The sequence below is a fragment of the Mus pahari genome, unplaced genomic scaffold, assembly GCF_900095145.1.
Source record: "Mus pahari unplaced genomic scaffold, PAHARI_EIJ_v1.1 scaffold_7972_1, whole genome shotgun sequence".
NCBI lineage: Eukaryota > Metazoa > Chordata > Mammalia > Rodentia > Muridae > Mus > Mus pahari.
Window position 1 is genome coordinate 11123 of NW_018392980.1, and position 25334 is coordinate 36456.

General features: G+C 39.1%; 1 protein-coding gene and 1 pseudogene across 1 annotated transcript; one reads left to right on the plus strand and one right to left on the minus strand.

The window, feature by feature from the left end:
* Window positions 1-2352: 2352 nt before the first annotated feature.
* LOC110315289 lies at window positions 2353-16455 on the minus strand (annotated as a pseudogene).
* Window positions 16456-22178: 5723 nt separating this feature from the next.
* LOC110315290 (vomeronasal type-1 receptor 4-like) lies at window positions 22179-24198 on the plus strand. Its single transcript, XM_021189377.1, has one exon. The coding sequence runs from the start codon at window positions 22944-22946 to the stop codon at window positions 23898-23900; it is 957 nt and encodes a 318-aa protein (XP_021045036.1). The 5' UTR covers window positions 22179-22943; the 3' UTR covers window positions 23901-24198.
* Window positions 24199-25334: the final 1136 nt, after the last annotated feature.

Consider the following 25334-nt stretch of genomic DNA (forward strand, 5'->3'; position numbering starts at 1 on the left):
AAATTGAACTCAAAACCCCTGAAAGAACACACAGTTGTTGTTACCTGATGATCCATTTGTCCAGCCCACTCTTTTTTTTTTCTTAAAACTGCAAACTTGTTAATATTTTTTTCCAATTAGTGAATTTTGTCTATAGAAGGCTGGTGACATTCTCATAGTCTTTTATTTAAGGATATCCTCCTGTCCTGAATGTAATTTTTATGGCTATATGCCATAAATGGATCCAGACCAGTGGAAGTGGAATCTTTTTAGTACTGTTACATCCCTTCCTTCTCACTACTGTAGTTTCTGACTAGATGTCTGCCACCAATGGAGCCATTTATAGTCTGTGCTTTCAGCTGAACTATATTTGTCTGTAATGTTCAAAAGTTTAAGACGACCCAGGGATGGAATTTTTGGATTTCTTTTTTTCTTTTTCCAATAGTATCCTGATAAGTGTGGTGCTACTTAACCCAGGCTAGCTCTGAACTTGAAACAGTCCTCCTGTTTTGGTGTTCTGAGTAACTGGATACCAGCTGTGAAAGATTATCTTCACTGTGTGGGTTTCCTTTTTATCTGTAGATTTCTGCCCTTTGCCAAACTCAGGAGTTTTGTTAAAGTTATTATTACTATTTTTTTAAATCTTTATACTTCCTGTTCTTTTCCAGGAATTCCAGTAACATGGTTGATAAATACTTTGTTATTTTCCCACACATTCTTGGGCTCTTGCTTTTCTTTTCTTTTTCTCAGTCTTCATATTAATTTGAAATATCATGCCTCTGTTTTGTCCTGTCTAATCCATTGTTGCACTTGGCCCTTAGTTCTCTTTTGTTTCTATACTTTATTTTATTTTATTTTTTAAGGGTAAAATAAGTTTTTATTTATATTCTTTTATTTTAAGATTCTTGTATTTATTAATTATATCTAAGTACACTGTAGCTGTGTTCAGACACCAGAAGAGGGCATCTGATCTCATTACAGATGGTTGTGAGCCACCATGTGGTTGCTGGGATTTGAACTCAGGACCTCCAAAAGAGCAGTCAGTGATAATACCCACTGAGCCATCTTTCTAGCCCTTTATTTATATTCTTATAATAGAGGTGGAAGCCTTTACTTGCAAGACAATTCTTGGGCAGTGTGTACAATATATGTTTTACCCATGGAATGGAATCAAACACTGACTAAGACTACAAAGTATACACTAAGAATCAGCAAATGCTGGCAACAGAGTAGGAAAAAGACAAAGCCTAAGGAGGAGAAACCCTTCACTGGGATCTGCTGACCACAGCCATAGCCAGGGCTGGACCACACAGTGGTGACACGTTCCAGGACAGGAGGAAAGAAGTAGGGCGGGAAGCTGGACTGGGCTGTCAGTTTAGTATCAGGTAAGTTGCGCTTGGTATTTACATACAAAAGAGTTGGCTCTATTTCTTAGAAATACACACGGAAAGAAATGAAGATTTGATCATTACTTTATGAATCTGTCGCTTTAGAATATGAACATCATCAGAAATAGGGGCATTTCATTCAGATTCAAACTTCAGTAACAGGAAATAATTATCAAAACATCATTACTGGACCTTAATACGAAACCTCTACCCCACCTAAAACTCCCTCCTAGCCCTACCCACATAGTCACCCCCACTCCTGAGAGCCCCTTTTTTCACTGCTGCTGCCTCCTAATACAGACAGACAGACAGACTGACAGACAGACAGACAGACCAGTGTCCCATGGCCTTCTGGAAGGCTGAGTCTGCAGGCTGAAACAGCCGAGGAGTGACTGACCATGACAAGTGTGCTGAAAATCTGTTTCCGCTCTCCTTTTCTACCACAGAAACTTCAAGAATCTGATCCTACAACAGGAGAGACAGCTTTTCCAAACAATAATCCTTACAAAGTAGATCGGGTTAGTTCTGATTACTCCAATTTGGTCTTCTTGTCAAAGTGGAATTGTTCAGAGATTCACAAAAGTCCACCAAACAGAGGTGAGGGGGGACGGGGAGTAGAGCCTAGCAAAACAGGCCTCCTCCAGGTGCATGCTCTCAGGGCTGAGGAGCTGGTAGGGTGGGCAGGACACCACATACTCAGAGATCTGCCCGGCCATCTGTCCTCGATAGAAAGAGCTGCCCAGTTAGGGTGTTTTGGTTTAAAATGTCTGGTGGGGACAGGAACCCTTGAAGGGAATACATTTAAAAATAGTGGACATGGGGAAAGAGATGAGAGCTGTTGTCTATGCGCTTCTATGCAAAAATAACCATAAAGAGAAAAGGAAAATAAAGAGTCTTCTCAATGGTTCTGAGGGTTCTAATGATGAACTGAAAGAGGATGCGATGGGAGAATCAACAGTTTTATTGCTGGCCTGCCCTGCATGGCTTAGCTGACCTTCATATGGAGTTTCTTCCTGCTCTGGGGCTCTTCAGGCTGGGACTTTGAGTTGGAGTCTGAACCCCCATGGAAGGCAGAGATGGTGCCACTCTTGGCGTTGGTGAAGAGACTATTGTCTGAGGAGGGGTAATTGGTCTGCAGTTAGGCACTTGATCTTACCTTCTCCAGTGCACTCAATTGTTGCTCCAGAAGAGCATCCTGCCACTTGAGGTCATCAATGCCTTGCTGGTGCTTATGGGCTTTCTTTCACATATACTGGATATACTCTCTTGCTTTGCCTAGGATTTGGGCCCGGGATGCCATTCTCTCATTGGAGTAATGGGACTGACTTCCTCAAACTATGAAACCTGTCTTTGATGTGGTCCCTTCGTTTTCATTCCTGCATTATGGTGAGCCCGCTTGTCAGCTTGCTCTCTACCCCGATGGATGTCATCATTATCGCTTATTTCCTAAGGCCCAGGGAGTGGCCACTGCAGTGGTGGCCAGGAAGGGGAGGTGTGGAGGGAAAGGGAAAGTCACTGACAGTGACAAGCTGAGTGCCCCTACACGCACGCGTGCACGCACACGCACACACAACCACATCACTTTGTTTCTATACTTTTTTATGTCTTAATTTATTTTTCTTTCTGTACATGAGTACAATGTCACTGACATACAGGAGAGGGCATCAGATACCATTGTATATGGTTGTGAGCCACCATGTGGTTGCTGGGAAATGAACCGGGGAAATCTCTGGAAAAACAGCAAGTGCCCTTAACTGCTGAGCTAGGTCTCCAGCCTGTTATCAGTGTCTTACTTTGCATTTTTGTTTGGTTTTGAGACAGCCTTACATATCCCATGCTGTCTTTCTATCCTGATAACCTTGAACTCTTCATTTTCCCCATAGATTTGATTGTTTGTACACAGTTCATTCCTATGTTAAGTACCAAAGAAGGACTAGGGGGTGGGGGATAAAAATAGATGTATACTCAAAGTCTTGATGGTTTTCTGGTGTTTTGTTTTTCTCAATACTTAAATTGAGTGTTACCTGAAGAATAGACGTCTGTAGTGAACTGACCTAACTGCAGATTAGCATATTGTTCAAAGCTGTATTATTTAGGGAAGGATTGTACCTAAAACTTCTCAGTTCTCTGAATGTTGTATTTTCCAAGGAAAGTGGTATCTCCCCAGGTCTCTCTCCCTCTGTTCTTGAACACATACTCCTGTTTGACTTGCATCTCCATCTTTCAAAATGTCACTGCTTAGTAAATACACCACCCTCCGTTCCCCATATCTCTAGCTGTGCCCAAATCTCCAGCTTCATCTCCAGTCTTTTTCCCTTCAGCTTGCCCCTCAAGTTCTACTTGTCCCTGTCCTCCTATTCTCTGACAGATAAACTCTTTCTTTGCAACTGGTCTATGTGTTGTCATTCTCTGTACATTCACAAATTCCTTTCATTTCACAGATACTTCATGGCGTTTTCCATCATTAACAATGACATAAGCAGATCTCACAAAGACTAGTTTTGACCTCTCAAAGCTTAAATTTTGTCAACCACCTCTCAGACTCAAAGATCTTTTTCTGACTTTTGCCAAGTCCTCTCTTTCTACTTTAAGCGCCATGTCTTTCACCAGTTCAGCGGTTATAATTCCCAAGGTTTTTCAGGCCATGGGTCTTGTAACTTCTTGTTTCTCAGGAGTGAGTTTGTTCTGTCTCAAGATGTTTACTTTCAATGTCAAGTCAATGTCAAGTTTCTCTGCAGTCAGTGTTTCTCTTGCCCACAAGTTGCTCTTCCTTTGTCCTTGTCTGTTTGTATTCACACATCCTGTGGCAGGGTGTGTGGTTCCACCCTGTGGCCAGGAAGTGGCCAGGATGTTGAATCCCCTGTAACTGGAGTTACAGTGAGACTGAGTAAGCCAGTAGTATTATTGTATTTGGAATGTTTTTCACAGATCATCTTTTTAAAAGCATAACACAATCTTTATTTTGTAAATGGTACTAATTCCCCTATTTTACAAAGGAATTAAAGAATTTGCCCAAGGTTGTGTATTTCTGAAACTTGGGTTTAGAACCTGGAGGCCATACAGGTTACCTTCACAGTTTATGCCCTTAACCACTCTTTTGCATCTCAGAGGGCAGGCCTTTATTCTTCTGATCACAGTCATGCTGCTCCAATGAAGGAAACAATGCTCATTTACCTGAAACCTTCTGTTCCCATTTCAGAATCGGTCCTGGTTATACCTCAGGCAAGTGAGAGAAACCAGACTCACTCTTCAGCCTGAAATTCAAAATCCTCAGCCTCATAAATGCTGAGAATAGAAACATGAGCCATCTCTCTTTTTCCTTTCATGAACTCTGCACCCATCCCCTACCATATTCTTGTCTATTATCTTTTGTTCCTTAGTAGACCCTCAGTGGATATGTGCTAAGTGAATGGTCCCTCTCATACACACACTCAGCAGAGCTCTCTTACAGTTTCTAGATCCATAAAGCTATGCATATAGTAGGTACCATACATGGCATGATAACCCAGAACTTTTGGGACTTTCATGGCCAGGTGGGCAAAGCTTTAGAAATCATGTGACTATATTTGAGTACTAAGGAAAACTCCAGATTTAACAATTTGCTAGCAAAAGTCACAAGGCTCAGTATCTTGTCATTCTCAATGGCTCTGATGACTAAGAGCCAAAGGATATGAAACAAGTTCAGGAATGAGAAGTTCAAGGCTGAAGTCCAGAGAAAAAACACAAAAGAACCTCCCAATGAAATCACGTGGGATGTGCTTGGTTTGAGCCTTAACTCAAGACTCAAGGGGCTCAAGACTATTGTGAGATAGTTGTTAGGAAGTCTCATTTGAAACTACTGAGTTTGTTTAGGATATGCTGTGCACAATTCTAGACTTCCAGTGGGGTAGAGGGTATTCCACATAAGCCATTTCCTGTGGACCTGTGTACCACAGGCTTCCCAAGGAGGTCTCTGGCCTGGCCTGGTGTGAGAGTTCCAGTGAAGGGAAGTGAGTGCAGGCAGGGAGAGGAGGTCACTTCCACAGCTTCTGCTGCTGCAGTTAGCTCCACCTCTGTCTCTCCCTTGCCTTCCAGGTTACTCTGTACCACACTGCCCTACACTGAGTCAGGTCAGGCCAACAAGAGACCCACTAGCCACTGAGGAGTGCAGTGGAGCATCAGGGAGAGTGAACCTCTTCCCAAGTGTTACAGCTCTTTAGACAGAAGGCTCAGATGTTGGAGTAGTTCTTGCATATCCCTGATCCCTCTGGATAGGAATCTTAAATACAATTTTGGGGTGGGTTAGTAATTCACAACAGGTACTTCTCATTGGTTTGGTCTGAGAGCTTTGGGAAAGCCTTATTTGCATGTGGGAGGGCTTTGTGATTTTCCTAGTGACTAATGGCCACACACCTCTCTGCAGAGGGTAGGGGGTGGTGGTATGGGAGGCTGAAGCTACCTAACAGGAGCCAGGGACCCAGGAGGCATGACTGAATACCTGCTTTTCCATGCAGGTGGAAGTCACCACCTGTACTCTATAGCTTAGTGTCAACTTGACACAGCTGGAGTTATCACAGAGAAAGGAGCTTTAGTTGGGGAAATGCCCCCATGAGATCCAGCTGTGGGGTATTTCCTCAATTAGTGATCAAGGGGGAGAGGCCCCTTGTGGGTGGGACCATCTCTGGGCTGGTAGTCTTGGATTCTATAAGAAAGCAGGCTGAGCAAGCCAGGGGAAGCAAGCCAGTAAAGAACATCTCTCCATGGCCTCTGCATCAGCTCCTGGTTCTCGACCTGCTTGAGTTCCAGTCCTGACTTCCTTGGTGATGAACAGCAGTATGGAAGCGTAAGCTGAATAAACCCTTTCTTCCCCAACTGCTTCTTGGTCATGATATTTGTGCAGAAATAGAAACCCTGACTAAGACACCACCCATCTGGTTACCAGGGTTCTAAACCTCTGCTTGTCCGTGGACCAAGCTGTCTGTGCACAGCTCACCAGCCCACAACTTCCTCTGAGGCTGGTGTAAATCCTGAAATGTAAGTCAAACTCTTAAAGAAGGGTGACTGTTGAATAGTCAAAGGATAAGAAATCTCTAGTTTGCTGTGTTGTATCTTTCTCACAATGGCCTGAGGTTTTGTTTTTGTTTTTTGTTTGTTTGTTTTAATGTTATCATTAAATTTCATTTTAATTGTGTGTTGGGGTACATGGAAGAGGACACTGAACACCCCAAGAGCTGGAGTGGGGTTTGTGGGCCATGTAATACGGGTGCCAAGAAACAGACTCAGGTCTCCGGCAAGAACAGCCAGTCTTATGACCACTAAATCATCTCTTCAGCCCATGTTTTATTTTATTTTTAATTATAATCATTTGACATCTCACAAAGAAAGTCAAGAGGACAAATTGCAGGATTGGGTCTCTCCATCTTTATGCAGATTCTAGGGACTGAACTCAAATCATCAGGCTTGCAAGGTCAGAGCTTTACCCACTGAGCCATATCTACTCTAGGAACTGATCATCTTATGTCCCTAGTATTGATGACCCCTGGAAGAAGGCAGAACTGAGAAGTGGTTGGGAGGGGAATAGATAATGTAGAGAAATTCAAGAAAATGGGGTGTTAAAAAAGTAGGAGACCTTTCATGCCAGATTATATTTAAATGTCTTCGATTATTTTCACCCCATGTGTTCGGGTGTCAAGCCCAGATCACGAGGCTTACAAGGCAGGCAAGACTCTTTCCTCACTGAGTCATCTTGCTGATCTATGACACTATGCATGCATGATATCTTTTGGCAGTGAGGCAGCTCTTGTACTTTAGCACTGAGGAACTGGAAGCCATAGGATTGTAGTCCCTTGGAGCTCTATGGGTACTGGTTAGTTCATATTGCTGTTTCTCCTATGGGGCTGAAAATCCCTTCAGCTTCTTGTGTACTTTCTCTAGCTTCTTCACTGGGGACCCTCTGCTCAGTCCAATGGATGGCTATGAGCACCTACTTCTATATTTATCAGGCACTGGCAGAGACTCTCAGGATGAATGAAAATTGCATAGTCAGAATCTGTCAGAAAATGAGACTTGAAGAAAGGGAAACAAAGACCATTCACTGCTTGGAGAAAGTCATTCATAATGGAAAACATCTGTATTTATAGTATCAGGTGTTAGACATAAATATGTCTGAGTTTAAGGTCAACGTGTTCCATGTATTAGTTGATTTATAGACAGGGTTACACAGCAATGCAGTGTCTCAGAAGAAAAAAAAACAAAAAACAAAAAACAAAAACAAAACAAAACAAAACAAAAACAACAACAAAAAAACAAAGACAAAGACAAACAAAGATGATGCTTGAAGTAGTACAAAATTATTCTGACCAAATTCAGGAGGTTGTGAGCAGACTAGGCTATAAGACAGCCATTTGAAAAAAAACAAGTGTGATGACTATTTCTGGTTGTTAACTTGACTTCATCTGAAATGAACTACAGTCCAGGAAATGGAGGGCACACTTGTGATTCACATCTTGAGGCTGGAAGACACAGGCTTCTGACATGGAGATCTTAAGACATAGTGGCCTTGAAAAGCTTAGGCCCAGCCAAGGTAGTACACACCTTTAATTCCAGGAGACTGAAGCAAGCAGGTCTGAGTTCAAGGTCACCCTGAAACAAAGCAAGTTTTAAATCCAGGTATGGTGGTACAGTTCCTGACTACTGGGCTGGAAATTCTGTTTTCCGTAAGAGTTTAGCCTCAGCTTGGTACCAGGAAAAACTTTATACATCTGTGTATATGTGGACATTAGAATTTGAATTGATGGTTATATAAACATAAGGACTATGAAGTTGGAAGTAGTTGGGATTGTGAAAATAGATCTAAAAGTCTTAGGAGGATAAGCAAAAGCATGAGTATGATCAAAGTGCATTGTGTGCATATAAGTCACTGCCAAAGTATTAATGAAAATACTCTATTTCAAAAAATAATCCAATAGTGAATCCAGCCCACACTCCAGATGTTTTACCATAGGTCATGGCCATTCTAGGGAACTGAGTCCTCTCAGAAGCCTCCAAATTTAACCCATCCCATAGGCTTCTTATGCCAGTCCTCAACTTTTCCAGAAGACTTGTATTTATTGGAGGTCATGTCTTACTAGGAACTCCAGAGGTCACATGGGTACTTGGAAACAGAGGCAACACTGTCATCCAAAACCCCAGAGATCACTCAGGCTGCAAAAACATAGCAATGGTAGTCTTCTACTCTGGTAAACAAAACCAGAGGTCAGTAAGGCCATAGAAGATTACACTCAAAAATCAGCACATAATCCTAATATACTTCAAACCCAGATATCTACCGGCAAGCTTAAGAACACAACAACAGTCAGGGAAATATGTTACCACCAGAGCCCAACTGTCATTTTTCAACAAGTTCTGGCTATTCTAACACAGCTGAAGCACAAGAAAATTACCTTAAACCTAATCTTATGAAGATTATAGTGGCCCTGAAAGAGGAAATGAATAAGCTCCTTAAAGAAATAGAGGAGAAACAATGAACTGAATGAAATCAATAAAACTGTTCAAGACCCCCAAAACCAAATGCAAGCATTAAATAAATCACAAACTTGGTGAATACAAGAGGTGGGAGGGAGACTGTCAGGCTTAGAAGATATAACAAGACAGATTTCCTTTCTCAAATATGTCCCATCGAAAGCTGGTCTCCCAGGAATGCTGACATACCTAGGATCACAGGTGAGACAATCTTTATTGCTGCAGTACCTGGCCCAAATGGGACCTCCCCAGAGCCCACAGGATGGATACAGGAACTGTGGAACAGCTTGGGACAGGATCCTTCTGGTTTCCATCTGCACCTGGGAGCTAACCCTACACCATAGCTGTCCTATCCGAATCCCATCCTTCGAGAGATCTCCCAGAAGTGCTGACACACCTAAGTTCACAAGCTACAGCCAAAGACATCAGGACCAGCTGAAACCAGAGATAACCAGATGGAAAGAGGCAAGTGCAAGAACATAAGCAATAGAAACCAAGGCTATTTTGCATCACCAGAACCCAGTTCTTCCACCACAGCAAGCACTGGATACCCCAACACACCTGTAAAGCAAGATTCTGATTTAAAATCACATCTCATGAGGATGATAGAGGATTTTAAGAATGACATAAATAACTTCCTTAAAGAAATGTGTACAGGAGAACACTGGTAAAGAGGTAGAAGCTCTTAAAGAGGAAACACATAAATCCCTAAAAGAAGTATAGGAAAACACAACCAAACAGGAGAAGGAATTGAACAAAACCTTCTAAAAATGGAAAGAGAAACAATAAATATATCAGAATGTCAGGCAACCCTGGAGATAGAAAACCTAGGAAAGAGATCAGGCGTCATAGATGCAAGCATCACCAACAGAATAAAAGAGATAGAAGAGAGAAGCTCAGGTGTAGAAGTTACCATGCAAACATTAGAACAACAGTCAAAGAAAATGCAAAATATAAAAAGCTCCTAATCCAAACATCAAGGAAATTCAGGACAAAATGAAAAGAAAAGCAAAAATCAAAAACAAAAACTAAGAATAATAGGTATAGGAGAGAGCAAAGGTTCCCAACTCAAAGGGTCAACAAATATCTACAACAAAATTATAGAAGAAAACTTCCCTAACCTAAAGAAAGAGAAGCCCTTAAACATAAAAGCATACAGAACCTCAAATAGATTGGAGCAGCAAAAAAATTCTTTCCGTCAAATAATAATTAAAACACCAAATGCCCAAAACAAAGAATATTAAAAGCAGTAAGGGAAAAAGGTCAAGTAACATATGAAGCCAGACCTATCAGAATTACACCAGACTTCTCAACAGAGACTTTAAAGGCCAGAAGATCAGGGGAATATGCCATACAGACCCCAAGAAATCACAAATGTCAGCACAGGCTACAATACCCACAAATCTTTCATAGATAGAGAAACAAAGATATTCCATGACAAAACCCAATTTAAACAATATCTTTTCACAAATTCATCCCTACAAAGGATAATGGATAGAAAACTCCAACACAAGGAGGGAAACTACACCCAAGAAAAGGCAAGAAATTAATCTTTCAACAAACCCAAAAGAAGATAGCCACACAAACATGATTCTACCTCTAATAACAAAAAAACAGTAAGCAACAATCACTGGTCCTTAATATTTCTTAACACCAATGGACTCAATTCCCCAATAATAAAAACATAGACAAACAGAATGTATACATAAACAGGACCCGGCATTTTGCTACAGACAGGAAACACACTTCAGTGACAAAGACAGAAACTACCTCAGAGTAAAAGGTTGGAAAAATGTTTCCAAGCAAATGGCTCTAAGAAACAACCTAGAATATCCATTTTAATATCATATAAAATCAGCTTTTAGCCAAAAGTTATCAAAAAATGAGAAGGGACATTTCATACTCATCAAAAGAAACATTTACCAAGACAAACTTTCAATTTGGATCATCTATGCCCGAAATGCTAGGGCACCCACATTCATAAAAGAAATGTGTTAAAGCTCAAAGTGTGCATTAAACCTCACACTATAATAGTAGGAGACTCTCACCAATGGACACATCATGGAAAGAGAAACTGAACAGACACAGTGAAACTAACAGAAGTAATTAAACAAATGGATTTAACAGACATATATAGAACATTTCATTCTAAAACAAAAGAATATAGCTTCTTCTCAGTACCTCATAGAACCTTCTCCAAAACTGACCATATAATTAGCCACAAAGCAAGCCTCAACTGATACAAGAAGATTGAAATTATCCCCAGTATGCTATCAGATCCTGTGAATCCACAGACTAAGCCAGGTCTTCAAAAATAACAAAAAGAATAAAAAGCCCACATATAAATGGAAGCTGAAAAATTATCTATTCAATGATCATTTGTTCAAGGAAGAAACAAAGAAATGAATACATTTTAGAATTTAAGGAAAATAAAGGCAAAACAGACCCAAACATATGAAAAACAATGAAAGAAGTGCTAAGAGGAAATCTCATAGCTCCGAGTGCCTACAAAAATGAACTAGAGAGAACATACATTAACATCACATCTGAAAGCTCTAGAACAAAAAGAAGCAAATACATCCAAGAGAAGTAGGCAGCAGGAAATAGTCAAACTCAGAGCTGAAATTAAGCAAGTAGAAGCAAATACACCCAAGTGGAGTAGATGGTAGGAAATAATCAAAACTCAGGACTTAAGTCAACCAAATAGAAACAAAAGGAACTATAGAAAGAGTCAACAAAACCAGGACTTGTTTTTTTGAGAAAATCAACAAGAGAGATAAACCCTTAGCCAGATGAACCACAGGGTACAGAGACAGTATCCAAATCAACAATATCAGAACTGAAAAGAGAGACATAACAACATAAACTGAAGAAATTCAAAAAGTTATCAGACCCTACTACAAACCCCTATACTCAACAATAATGGAAAATCTAGATGAAATGGATAATTTTCTAGGCAGATATCAGGTACCAAAGTTAAATCAGGATCAGATAAAGCATCTAAACAGGTCCATAACCCCCAAGGAAATAGAAGCAGTCATTAGAAATCTCCCAACTAAAAAAAATCCCAGGGCCATATTATTTTAGTGCAGAATTCTATCAGACCTTCAAAGAAGTTCAAGTACCAATACTTCTCAAATTATTCCACAAAATAGAAACAGAAAGAACACAACCTAATTCTTTCTATTAAGCCACAGTTTCACTGTTACCTGAACCACAAAAAGACCCAACAAAGAAAGTGAACTACATACACATTTCCTTTATGAATATCATTGCAAAAATACTCAATAAAATTCTTCCAAACTGAATCCAAGAACCCATCAAAACTTTCATCCACCTGTTCACCTGTTTCATCCCATGAAGGGATGGTTCAATATACTAAAATCCAGAAATGTAATCCACCATATAAACACACTCAAAGGAAAAAACAAACACATGATTGTAGGAGGCCACGGCCCTCCCCTGGGCTACCTGAAGCTGCACCTTAAAAGATGGTACCTGTTGGCTATGGAGCTTGTGGTAAACAGGTCCATATTTGGTGGTGATATGTTCCAGCTCTTCTGGTTGGCTGAGGCCGCACGCCTGGTGAGGTGACGTGGCCTGCTGCGATTGGAGTGGATATGGGAGTATAAAAGGGCTTGTAGCCTGGGGTTCAGGGGAGATGAAGAGGGAGATGATGAAGATTGTTCAAGGTTCCTGAATAAACTGCTGTTAGAAGATGCTGGTGGTTGCATCTTTCTTGCTGGTTGAGGGGGGCACGACACATGATCATTTCTTTAGGTGTGGAAAAAGCCTTTGACAAAATACAACACCCATTCATGTTAAAAGCATTAAAGAGATCAGTAATTTAAGTTGTATAGCTAGATATAATAAAAGCAATATACAGCAAATCAATAACCAACATCAAACTAAAATGACAGAAACTTAAAGTAATTCCATTAAAGTCAATGAGAAGACAAGGCTCTCAAATGTCTCCCTATGTATTCAATACAGTACTCAAGGTTCTTGCCAGAGCAATTAGACAACGCAAAGAAATTAAAGGGATACTGTGCGGAAGTCAGGATAACACTATTTGCAGATGACAACACAGTATACATAAACGACACCAAAAACGTCTACCAGAGAGCTCCTACACCTGATAAACAACTTTAGCAAAGTGACTTGATATAAAATTAACTACAACAAATCAGTAGTCTTCCTCTAATCAAAGGATAAATAAGATGGAGAAAAATTAGGGAAATAACACCCTTTACAACAGTCACAAATAACATCATGGTGTGACTATAACCAAGCAACTGAAATATCTGTATGACAAAAACTTCAAATCCCTGAGGAAAGAAATCAAAGAAGACCACAGAAGATGAAAAGATCTCCCATGCTCATGGGTTGGTAGGATTAATATAGTAAAAATGGCCATGTCGACCATCCAAAAACTGCCCCACCCAGGGGTCCATCCCATAATCAGCCTTCAAACGCAGACACTATTGCATACACCAGCAAGATTTTGCTGAAAGGACCCTGATACAGCTGTCTCTTGTGAGGCTGTTCCAGTGCTTGGCAAACACAGAAGTGGATGCTCACAGTCAGCTATTGGATGGAACACAGGGCCCCCCGTGGAGGAGCTAGAGAAAGTATCCAAGGAGCTGAAGGGGTCTGCAACCCTATAGGTGGAACAACAATATGAACTAATCAGTACCCCCAGAGCTCGTGTCTCTAGCTGCATATATAGCAGAAGATGCCTAGTCAGCTATCGTTGGGAAGAGAGGCCCCTTGGTCTTGCAAACTTTATATGCCCCATACAGGGGAACACCAGGGCCAAGAAGTGGGAGTGAGTGGGCAGGGGAGCAGGGTGGGGGGAACGTATAGGGGACATTCGGTATAGCATTTGAAATGTAAATGAAAAAATATCTAATAAAATAATTTTAAAAACGTGTAGTACAGAGCTAAATAAGAGAATTCTCAACTGATGAATCTTGAATGGCTGAGAAGTTCTTAAAAAATGTTCAGCATCCTTTATCATCAGGGAAATGCAAATCAAAGTCATCCTGAGATTCCATTCACACCAATCAGAATGGCTAAGATCACCCCACAAGCTCACAGGGACTAAACCACCAACCAAAGAGTACACATGGAAGGACTCTTGGCTCCATCTGCATATGTAGCATAGGATGGTCTTGTGGGACATCAATGAGAGGAGAGGCCTTTTGTCTTGTGAAGGATTGATGCCCTGATAGGGGCATGCCAGAACAGGGAAGAGGGAGTGGGTAAGTTAGTGAGCTGGGAAAGGGGGGATGAGGTAGGGGAGTTTTCAGAGGGGAAATGAGGAAAGGGGATAACATTTGAAATGCAAATAAAAACAATATCTAATAAAAAACAAAGTCAAAAAATAAAATATCAAGTAGATGGTAAACATAAAATAAAGCTGATTGATAATACAAACACACACACACACACACACACGCATACACACACGCACATGCACACACACACACACACACACACACACAGGTGACGGTGACATCAGATGTTGGCTAGGATGTAGAGAAAGAGAAACACTCCTCCATTGCCAGTGGGACTGCAAGCTAGTTAAAATACTTTGGAAATCAATCTGGCAGTTACTCAGAAAATTGGATATAGTACTACCTGAGGAACCAGCTATACCACTCTTGGACATATACCCAAAAGATGCTCCAACATATAACGAGCATACATACTCCACTGTGTTCATAGCAACCTTATTTATAGTAGCCAGAACCTGGAAACTGCCTAGGTGTCTCTCAATAGAAGAATGGATGCAGAAAATGTGGTGCATATACACAATGGAGTACTACACAACAATTAAAAACAATGACTTCATGAAACTCACAGACAATTGGATGGAACTATAAAATATCATCTTGAGTGACGTAACACAGATACAAAAGGTCATACGTGGTATGTACTCACTAATAAGTAGATATTAGACCAAAAGTTCACAATGCTAGTGATACAACCCACAGACAATATGGAGCATAGAAGGAAGGAAGACCCAGGTTTGGATGCTTCAGTCCTTTACTGAGGTGTAAACAGGATGATTGTGGGAGGTGATGGAAGAGGGAAAACTTGGAGGGAGAGAGGAGGGGGAGGAAATAAGGGGTGCAATATTAGGAACTGGAGGAGATGTTACAGAGGTACGGAGCGTAGGAAATCGAACAAAAATATGTAGCAGGGGAGGTAAGGAACTGGGGGAAAGCCCCACTGTAGGATCCCAGACACCAGGGCAATGTGAGGCTCCCAGGACCCAATGGGGATGACTTTAGCTGGAATGTACAGACAAGGAGGAAATAGAACCTGTTGAAACCACCTACAGTAGGTAGGCATGGATCCTTGTTGAGGGATGGTGCCACCCACCCATGTCAAAGATTTTTAACCTAGAAATGTTCCTGTACAAAGGAAGAACAGGGACAGAAAATGGAACAGAGACTGGAGGAGGGACCAACCAGGGACAGCCCTACCTCGACTGCCATCATGTCTCAGACATCAAACCCAACACTGTTGCCATGATCAAGAGGCACTTGCTTACAGAAACCTAAATGTGGTGGTTCTTTGGAAGTTCTGGCCAGCAACTGACCAATACAAATGTGGACACTTGGATGCAACCATCACACTGACTTCAAGGAATATTGTTGGGGAGCTGGCAAAAGAACTGAAGGAGTGGAGGGGGATTGCAACCCCATTGGAATAGGTTCCAACATAGGTTGGTCTGACCACCCAGTTCTCCCATTGTCTAGACCACCAACCATTGAGGGATCCATGTCTCCAGATAGAAACCACCTTCATTCTGCTAAATACACACAATAAAACTGACCCCTAAGGTCTTATTTTTATAATGGTGGATTAGTACATCTCTCAGTCCTCATAAATGAAAGTATGGTTTGCAGTTTAAGTGATTTATACCGAGACCCACAATCATTAAAGATGCTGAGAGTAAGAGTCATTGGAGGCCACAGCTAAAAATAAGACATCTATTTGATACCACTTCCTCTCAAGACTCAGGGATGACCATGCAGGAAGAGGCAAAAAGTGTGTAATAACTACAGTTGGCAAATGATTTCAAGCAAAGATGTTTTGTAAAGACAGAAAAGGACACTTGCATGTGAGATTTCACTTGTTATAACAGTATACACAAATCTTTCAAAAAACCAAACCTGACAAAATTCCAGCAGACAGGAGGTTGTCAGGATATACCACTCCTAACTGAAGAGCTATTGACCAGAGAATGCGTCCTGTTTTTTGTTTTTGTTTTTGTTTTTGTTTTTGTTTTTGTTTTTGTTTTTTTACTCAAAATTTGCAAGGATACCCACACTTTCGTAGATGCCCTGTACTAGAAACACATTATCAAAAATTAGAATTAATGTATTTGTTGGTGTTGTTATTATCTATCTATCTATCTATCTATCTATCTATCTATCTATCTATCTATCTATCTATCTATCTATCTATCTATCTATCTACATCCAAAATGTTTCCCTGCTCCTGGTCTCACCTCCCAGATTCTCTTCCAACCTCCCCATATCTTCTTCATCGTCTTCATCATCTTTGTCGTCATACTTGTCTTAGTTATCGTTGTTGTCCTCCCCCTCCTCTGCTTAGTTGTTGTCATCATTGTTGTCTCCTCCTCCTTCTTCTTCTTCCATTTTATTTTAAATTAGAGGGGATAATAAAAGATGAATTTGACTAAAATACATTTAGATGTATGAAATACTCAGAGACATTTTTTCTTTTTAAAATTAAATTGATTTGGTTTGGAAGAAGTCAGAGAATACTGAATTCAATGGGACTTAACAAACTTTTCTAAACTTCTCATTAATCTGGCCTCTAAGTTTCTAGAACCTTCTATAGGAGAGCTAGTCAGTCATCCTCCAGGGATCATGAAAACTTAGCATCTTTTCAAAGCACATAGTCCCTTAAGAGATATTCATGAGAAACTTTTTAGTTTTAAGACTTTTTAACTCTTAACATTATGACTTTTAAGTGTCTTTTTAAATTAGCAACTGGGGAAAGTTTCATGAATAATGTTGTCTCCCTAAGTCAGTGCTATTACTGTCATTGCAGGTAAAATGAAAATTGTCATTCTAGAGGGAGGTTAAGTCACAGAGTCACAGACCTTTATCTTAGGCTTCAACTGTCTACTTCTCCCATGATGCTGGTTATATACACTGAGTCAGGATATATACACTGAGCCCAACATTCTACAGAGTTAAGAGGCCAGGCGAGTATTCTTTCTTTCAGAATTTGTTGTAGAGCCAACAAAAAAGAAAAGCATGTGAAAGTCCTCATGTCTAATAATGGCAACTTGGGGTATAAACACATCTATGGAACAGACAGACAAGGCACAAGTATAATTAAACAGCTAACAGGTGAGTGAGAAAGACAGAAATGTTTTTAAACTTGTGTCAATCTTTGTTGGTTCTTACTATAATATAAGCCCCCCACTGAGGGTGACTGTGGGTAACATCAGGGTAATGCAGCCTGCCTGTGAATATGTTGAAGGACTGTGGTAATACATCAATGTGATAATTCAAATTACCTTACATAATGTGTAGAATAATATTACAGATATTATTATAGGTGAACTTATCCTGGATTCACAACATAGTAAACATTCTAATGAAAATATAAGAAGCATACATCCATGGGAAGATACAGGATTTGAATATGTTCTGGAGTAAAATGTATTTTTATGTGGATTTTATGTGAATTTGTCAGTACCTTTATGAGTTATAGAGGCAGTAACTGTATTTGAATCCTCTCTCTGAAACTTGGAAGAGATGACTGAATTGAAGTTGAAGACTTAGTATAGCAGCAATGATATCAAATGTATCTTGAGTTTAGTCACACTCTGTTCATCATGACCTTAATATGGTTTCCATTGCTGTTTTATTGTTGCTAATGGAATGCAGGGCAATGTGTATGGAAAGTTAAGGCTCTACCCCACAGCTATGTTTGTCTCCACATGTAGTTCTTTATTTCAGTTTGGAAAATGTTTATCTTTTCACACATTTCCAAGATTTGTTTCCAAGGTTTGTTTCTCCTCTATTTGGATGCATTGCCAATTTTATTATGATAGGCTCATTAATATAAGAAGTAGTTTGTATAGAATTTTAAATAAGTTATTTTATTAACATAATTTGATCTAAAGCTATTTCAGCATACTTTATTTTTCATGTTGTGCTTTGTATAAAATAATGGTGTCACTAATTCAACTGTAATTAACACTAGAGGTTTTACTCCTAAATGATAACTATGCTTTTTTTTTTTTTTCTTGTGAAACCATAAATACCAGTCCTTGTCAGATGAAACTGGGATGGGACAACATTTTCTCATGTAAGATCATAGTAGAACACTAAATTTTATTATTATCTCAAAAGTTGTATAAGCACTTGTCATCTGCCTATGATATCAGCTGTTATGTGAAAATGAAAACACATGTGAAAGATTAATTCATTATCTATTTTGACTTTATATTCATGAATGTTTTGCCTGCATGTATATGTAGGCACTATGAGAATGTAGTCCCTGGAGAGGACAAAAGATGGTGCAAGACTGCCCTCTAACTTGAGTCACAGGCAGTGTGAGCCACCACCTAGGGACTGAAAACCAAACCCAGGTCCCCTTCAACAGCATCAAGTTTTCTTTACTACTGGGTGATGCCTTTTGTCTCCCATAATGAAAAATTTTCAAAGCCAAAAGCATGCAATAAAATACCAACAAATTTAAAAAAAGTCAAGTGAGGATTATAATTTGCACAGAAAGCTGGAGTATGGTCATGGCTTTGTGAGTACAGACCATGTTTGTACCACACTAACCATTTTCAAGAACTTCAACCCTCCACTCTAGACAGTAAGAGCTTTTGGATTTACAGAAACACTTATACCTTATGTTTCTAGATTCTAGCCTTGACAGGGGAAATAAAGCTACTGTCAACATCAGACAGTTATCACTGTCAAAGAAGGTATAAATCTGAGAGGAAAACAGTTATTCATAAATTATTACCACTGCTGTTCATTTATACGCTCAATTAATAAAAATCACACCTGCAATTTCTTATAGCATCCAGGATATATGAGAACAGAGTACAGAAGAAGCAAAAGAAATCAACCGTCAAGTCTAACCCATTATCCATAGAAAGGGAGCAGTCTAGCATTGAATATGGACATGGATCTTTATCATGGCCCTTTTCAGTGTACTGTGAAAATTAGGGAACACTCTGTCTGAATTGCCTGCTTTTAAGAGTCTTTGGAGCAAGAAAAGAAAGCGCCTCTCATAATGTGACTTATGAAGTCACTGAAAATGGGTCTGATGTGATCAGTGTGAGAATTTTGGAAGCAAAGAAATTGAAGAATGCAAATTAACATATTGTCTGGAGAGGAAATTTACACATATGAGCCAATTTAAGTTGAATACGTTCCTGACTTACTAACTCTTTGCCATTACTAGGATCATGCTGTTATTTCTGGTGGATATGTCAATGAATATAAGGGATTGAATGATGATAGAACATGATCAGACATGATTGAGAGATCTGGGCACAATAGAGGAAGCTTTTGATGTCTCATTCACTGAGTGGCATAGAACTGTGTTCACTGTCAGGAGAGGAATCAAATCAGGGGAACAGCTGCACTAGTACACATCTTTTCATGCCCCATATATCCACACTATTCTCAGGTAAGAGAGGATGTAGAATTTGATGGATATGCATACAATGAAAATAAATAATTTTAAAAATATATTTACCATTAGACATTCAACTGTAAACAAAATAAAATGAAGGGAATACTTACCAGAGATGGTATTTTATTTCAGTAGATATGACCACACTGCGCTTTTGAGTGCAGAATATTATGGCTATGAAGATAAAGAGGCATTTACAGATTGTGCTCAGTGACCTCACAGATCTGAGCACAGGAGTGTTGTCATACTATGATGGATGCTGGTCACTGTTTCTTTCTATTAACATTGCTTCTTATCTGCATTCTTTTCTACATTGAATGCGGGTGGATAAACAAATATTTACTTCTCAAACACATTGTGCACATATTTCTTAATCATTATCAGTTAAGGAGTCTCAAATGTTATAGCAGTTTTTGAATGTCAATAATTGTGTGCAAAACTTTTGACCTACCTAGGTGTTGCAGGTTGGTTCCACTGGAATCATCCCTCTGGAAATGTAAATGCCCTGTCATTAAGAACAACTTGAGGTAGGCAAAACTTTAAAAAACTTCTAAGTTATAGGCATAATGACTTTATGCACTCAGTAAATATTATCTTTGTGTTATACAAATGCTTATTTCTGTTCTCAGATCTTGTTTCAATTTGGACATAGCATTGAAATCCTTATGTGAAGAATATCCCATCTCAATTCTTACCATATATTCTTTGCCTAGTCAATACATGCTGATCATCCAATGACTGAGTAGAAGAGAGAATAGAACTGGACTTCTTCTATCTGGGGGAAAGAGAGAGGGGGCAGAGAGACAGACACAGAAACAGGGAAACAGAGATAGAGAAAGAAAGAGACCGGTATCTTGGGTATTTTGGGAGGTAACCAGATTAGTTTAGGGGGCTAATATAGATCAAATGACTGCCCAGGTATTATGGTAAAGCTTTAAAATAAATCTAGGTCTCTCTGTGTCATTATTGGGGAACTAGCTAGGACAAAGAAATACAACCACAGTATTAATTTCCAACCTACATTTATATGAAAATTAACATTTATACTAGGGATGATGGCTTCTCACTTGCCCTATGTTGGGTTCTGTGTATCCTAAATGATCTCACATTTACTATATCTATATTCATCATATGGAGAACTTTAAAATATTCCCTAGAAGTCTGTTGTTGTATTCTTATTGCTGGCACTTGGGAGGAAGATGCAGGGGGATCTCTCTGAGATTGAGTAAAGCTTGGTCTATATAGCAAATACCAGGAAACATTGACAGACCATGTATAGAGCAAATGAACATAAACTCCAACAAGAATAATAACAAAAACTAAGCTTTCAATGATATTAGTTTTTCACATGTTCTCTCTTTGAAAGTGTATATCCTAAATGATATCATGTATCCTGTGTAACATGGTAAGATGGAACATCAAACATATAGAGAATAGGTTTATGATACTGTTGTAACAATATTTAAATGAACTCATACATCAGTAAGCATAAGTGTTCACAAGTGTTGGAGGGTGTTTGTTGAGATTATGGTCTCAAACAATGATTCCATAAGGTTCAAGTACATTCACCAGCTCCATTCATCCAGAAACATAGCTAAATTACTCACACTTTCTTTTTCCTTCCTTTCTTCTCTTTTTTCTTCATGTATCTTTCCTTCCTACTTTCCCTCCCTCTTCCCTCCTTGCATGATGTCTTTCTTTTGTTATTTCTTTCTTTTGTTAGTTCCTTTCTTTCTTTTTTTGTTCATGACATGCACTAATAAAACAAAAATAGTAACCCTCTCAAGGAATTTTTACAGGTAAAGAAAGCATAATGTGGAACACAGTAGATAGAGTGGAAAAAAAATATTATAAAGTTCTCAACAGTTCCCTTTAACTCTAACCAAATCAGATCTGTTTGATTTTTAGACTCATTAGTAACATTTATGAGATTGGGCCACATTTTACTTGTATGTGGCTTTTATAAATGCACACCAACAACAACTGTATATGTTGAAGTTTTTCTTAGTCTACATGATTTTTGGAATGTGTGAATCTGTGAGATTTCATCAAATCAGTAGCCCCTTCTCACTGAGTCCCGTGACCTGAATGTATGTGTGTGTGTGTGTGTGTGTGTGTGTGTGTGTGCGTGTGCGTGTGTGTGTGTGTGTGTGTGTGTGTGGTGTGACTTTTCAGCTCTTAATTTGTCACTTGAACTATCATTCTAATATATTATACAATTTAAGAATTGTATTATTAAATTTAATAATTTTTAGTTATTGACATTAAAAACAAGTTCGTAGCAACAAAACTTCACATCCAGAGTCTGTATTTAGCAGGCTTGATGACTGCCTAGAGCAAAGCATGTTTTCACAGAGTATGCTAGAATGCATTTTACATCTAGCTTTTAAATGCAAAAAGCCCGGAAAAATCTACATCTTGATTGGAATTTGTTATAAGGAATCAAAGCAATCAAGCAGTAGAATCAAAAAACATGCAGTTAGCTTTGGCATTTTGACCCTCATTGTATACAACTGGGGTAAGTCCTTTTCTGTGAGTCTGTACATGGAGGATTTACAAATGAGAGTGTCAATTTCAGATTAAACCCAACAAGACCCAAGCAGAAAAAAGACAGAGAAAACTTGGATCCTTCAGAAGACTAAAGATATATTCTGAGTGATGTTAGACATTTCTCATTACTTATCTCTTGATTTCAGATGAATTATACATTAAGTATTATTTTATTAAGGAAAATTGACCATGCTTCAGAGAGTATATAAGCAACACAATTTGAACAGCATTTTTTTTTCCTTTCCTTCAGGTGAGGTCAAAATGGAATGTGGTGGATGTGAGAAGCGAAAAAATGAATATGATCAGGGTAAAGTATATGAAACTCCCAAATGAAAGAAAATATTTTGTTGCAAAAAATGAAGAATTGCTTTATTTAAGTTTTGTGGTTTTTACTGAAGTTAATTTCTATATATATTATGAAAAGTATTATGTTTGTTAATATTGACTGTCACTTTTTTTCCTTTCTCATAGGCCAGTATCGCATTATCCTGAGTGTGGAACATTCTAGAAAACTTGACATATCTCCTTTTATCTATACATGCATTCTCAGGTATTGAGTAATCCTACAGTAACAAGCATGGAAAGTAATCACTCCGTTCAACGTGTTTGCCGTGAGGGTTTTGTTGTTGTTTTTAATGTGGTCTATGTTGGCCTTGTACTTGCAAGTATAAAGGGTCCTCTATTTCATCCCCTTAGTAACTCCATGGATTAAAGGTGTCATCATTCAACACAGTCTAGAACCAGATGCCATTATTCATTTGACCAGAAAAATACAGTGGCTATATTGTAAAGGAAACTGTTCTGAATCACAAAATGGACTTCTGGAATCTGGCAATCAGAATTATTTTCTTATCACAAACTGCAACTGGGATTCTGGGAAATTTTTTCCTTATTTTCTACTATCTAACCCTTTATTACAGAGAATGTACATTAAAGCCCACAGATTTGATTTTAATGAATCTAATGGCAGCCAATCTGGTGATACTTCTCGCTATAGGTGTGCCCCAAACAATGGCAATATGGGGTTTGAAGGAGTTCTTGAATCATTTAGAATGTGATCTTCTATTATTCATTCAAGGATTTGGTAGAAGTGTGTCCATTTACACCATCTGCCTCTTGTTTGTTTTCCAAACCGTGACCATCAGTCCCAAGAAATTTGGTTGGAAGTATTATAAATCCAAAGCTGTCAAGCACATTGGCAGTTGCACTTCTCTACTCTGGGTCTTGCCCATGTTGATTAATTTCATTTTGTTTCTGTACACATTTATCAAAAGGAATAACACAAATGTGACAAGAATACGAGATTTTGGGTACTGTTCCCTTACAGGGAGTGATGACATCAGTGACTTACTCTATACAGTTTTGGTGGTATGCCCTGAAGTCTTCTTTTCTATGCTTACTGCCTTAGCAAGTGTCTCTATGATTGTCATTCTGTACAGACACAAGAAGAGGGTTCAACACATCCATAGCACTCATGGTTCCAGTCAATATTCCCCAGAGTCCAGAGCCACTCAAAGCATCCTCACAGTGGTGTCTACTTTTCTGGCCTTTTGTACTCTCACCTCCATCTTAAGAGGCTGTGTAGCTCTTTTTCATGGTCACAGTTGGTGGCTGATGAATATAAATCATCTCACTTCTCTGTGTTTTCCCACTTTTTCACCCTTTGTTCTTATGAGTCATTACTCCATTGTATCTAGACTCAGTTTGGTCTGCTTTAGAAAAAAAAAATCTCATAATTCTCTTATTGCCCAATTGTTTACTCACTCTTAACCCTAATAGGTGAATAAAGAACATTAAGAGAGTTGTTTCTTGTCTTTCTAAGATTAATGATATATGGTGAAAGGGTATTTATTTGGATCACCTGCCTCTTGAGTGTCTTCCAGACAATGACATTCAGTACAATGAAATCCTTTTGGAAGTGTCATAAAGACAAACCTGCCAAGACCATGAACTATTCCATTTCCCTTCTCTTGCTTGGTCTTGTACACGTGGATCAACTTCATTTACTTTGTACACATTCATCAGGAATGTGTACAGATTTGACAAGAACATGAGCTTTTGGATAGTATTCCATTACAGGGACTGATGACATGAGTTGACTCATTCTCTACTCGATTTGGCTCATTGTGCTCTTCAACTTATAGATACTACACTTTTTTCCTTTGTATGGATGATGTGCAAGGAAGCTAGTAAACCAACTATCCATAAAGCTTCTCTTCTTGTGGTTTTCATGCTATCAAGTATTCTTGACTGCCTGACTGCAGCACAGACATCTGGTGGGCACTACGTTTTTACTGCAAAGCAAACTAAAACCATGGCTGGTCATAAACTTGTAATTCATGTGATCTTTGTCCTAGGACAGCTGTTCTGGCCTACATACAGCAGTACCAAAAAACTGCTTAAGTAATAGTTCCCAGGGTCTTTGCTTGTACTTTGGCCATAAGCAATATTAATTGGTTATTCGTGATCTTGTAGAAACAGTCCTCCATAAAGGCATCATACCTAGCCACTGAAGGCAGAATGTTGATTTAGATCTTTCACCTTGTACCAAAACTGATAGAAAATGGATGATTTTTTTTGAAGTCATCCTGACACTGTTTATTAGTATTTCTTTTTTGCCCTGTTATTAAACATAGATTTTTTTCTCATACAGTATAACCATAATACAGCTTCTTCTCCCTCTGCCTCTTCCAGTTTCTTCCTACCTCTTTGCTCATCTTGATCCACTCCCTTTCTATTTCTCATTAGAAAAGAGCTACAGGCTTCTGTGAAAAAAATGACAAAGCATAAAAACACAATATATGAAAATAAACAAAATCTATCATATTGAAGTTAGACAAGACAAGCTAACAGAGAAACAAAAGGTCCTCGAACGAAGGCAGAAGAATCAAAGAGCCATATTTCCACATATAGAAGTCCCATAAAAGCATGAATCTAAATTTATAGTGTATATTCTGAGATTATGTAAGACCTGTGATTGCTGATTTAGTCTTAGTGAGTTCATATGAGACTTGTATAGTGGAAGTTTGTCTCCTGATGTCCTTTATCTCCTCTATCTTCTCCTCCTGTTCCTCTAGTCTCTTCTGCTAGAATCTGGATTCCTGACCCTTAAGCAGAGAGATTTGAAGGTGACATCTCATTTAAACCTATACGTTTCAACTCTCTCTCTCTCTCTCTCTCTCTCTCTCTCTCTCTCTCTCTCTC

What these genes read in the sequence shown, in the direction of transcription:
- LOC110315290 (XM_021189377.1), top strand. Translation starts at nt 22,944, where the DNA reads ATGGACTTCTGGAATCTGGCAATCAGAATTATTTTCTTATCACAAACT.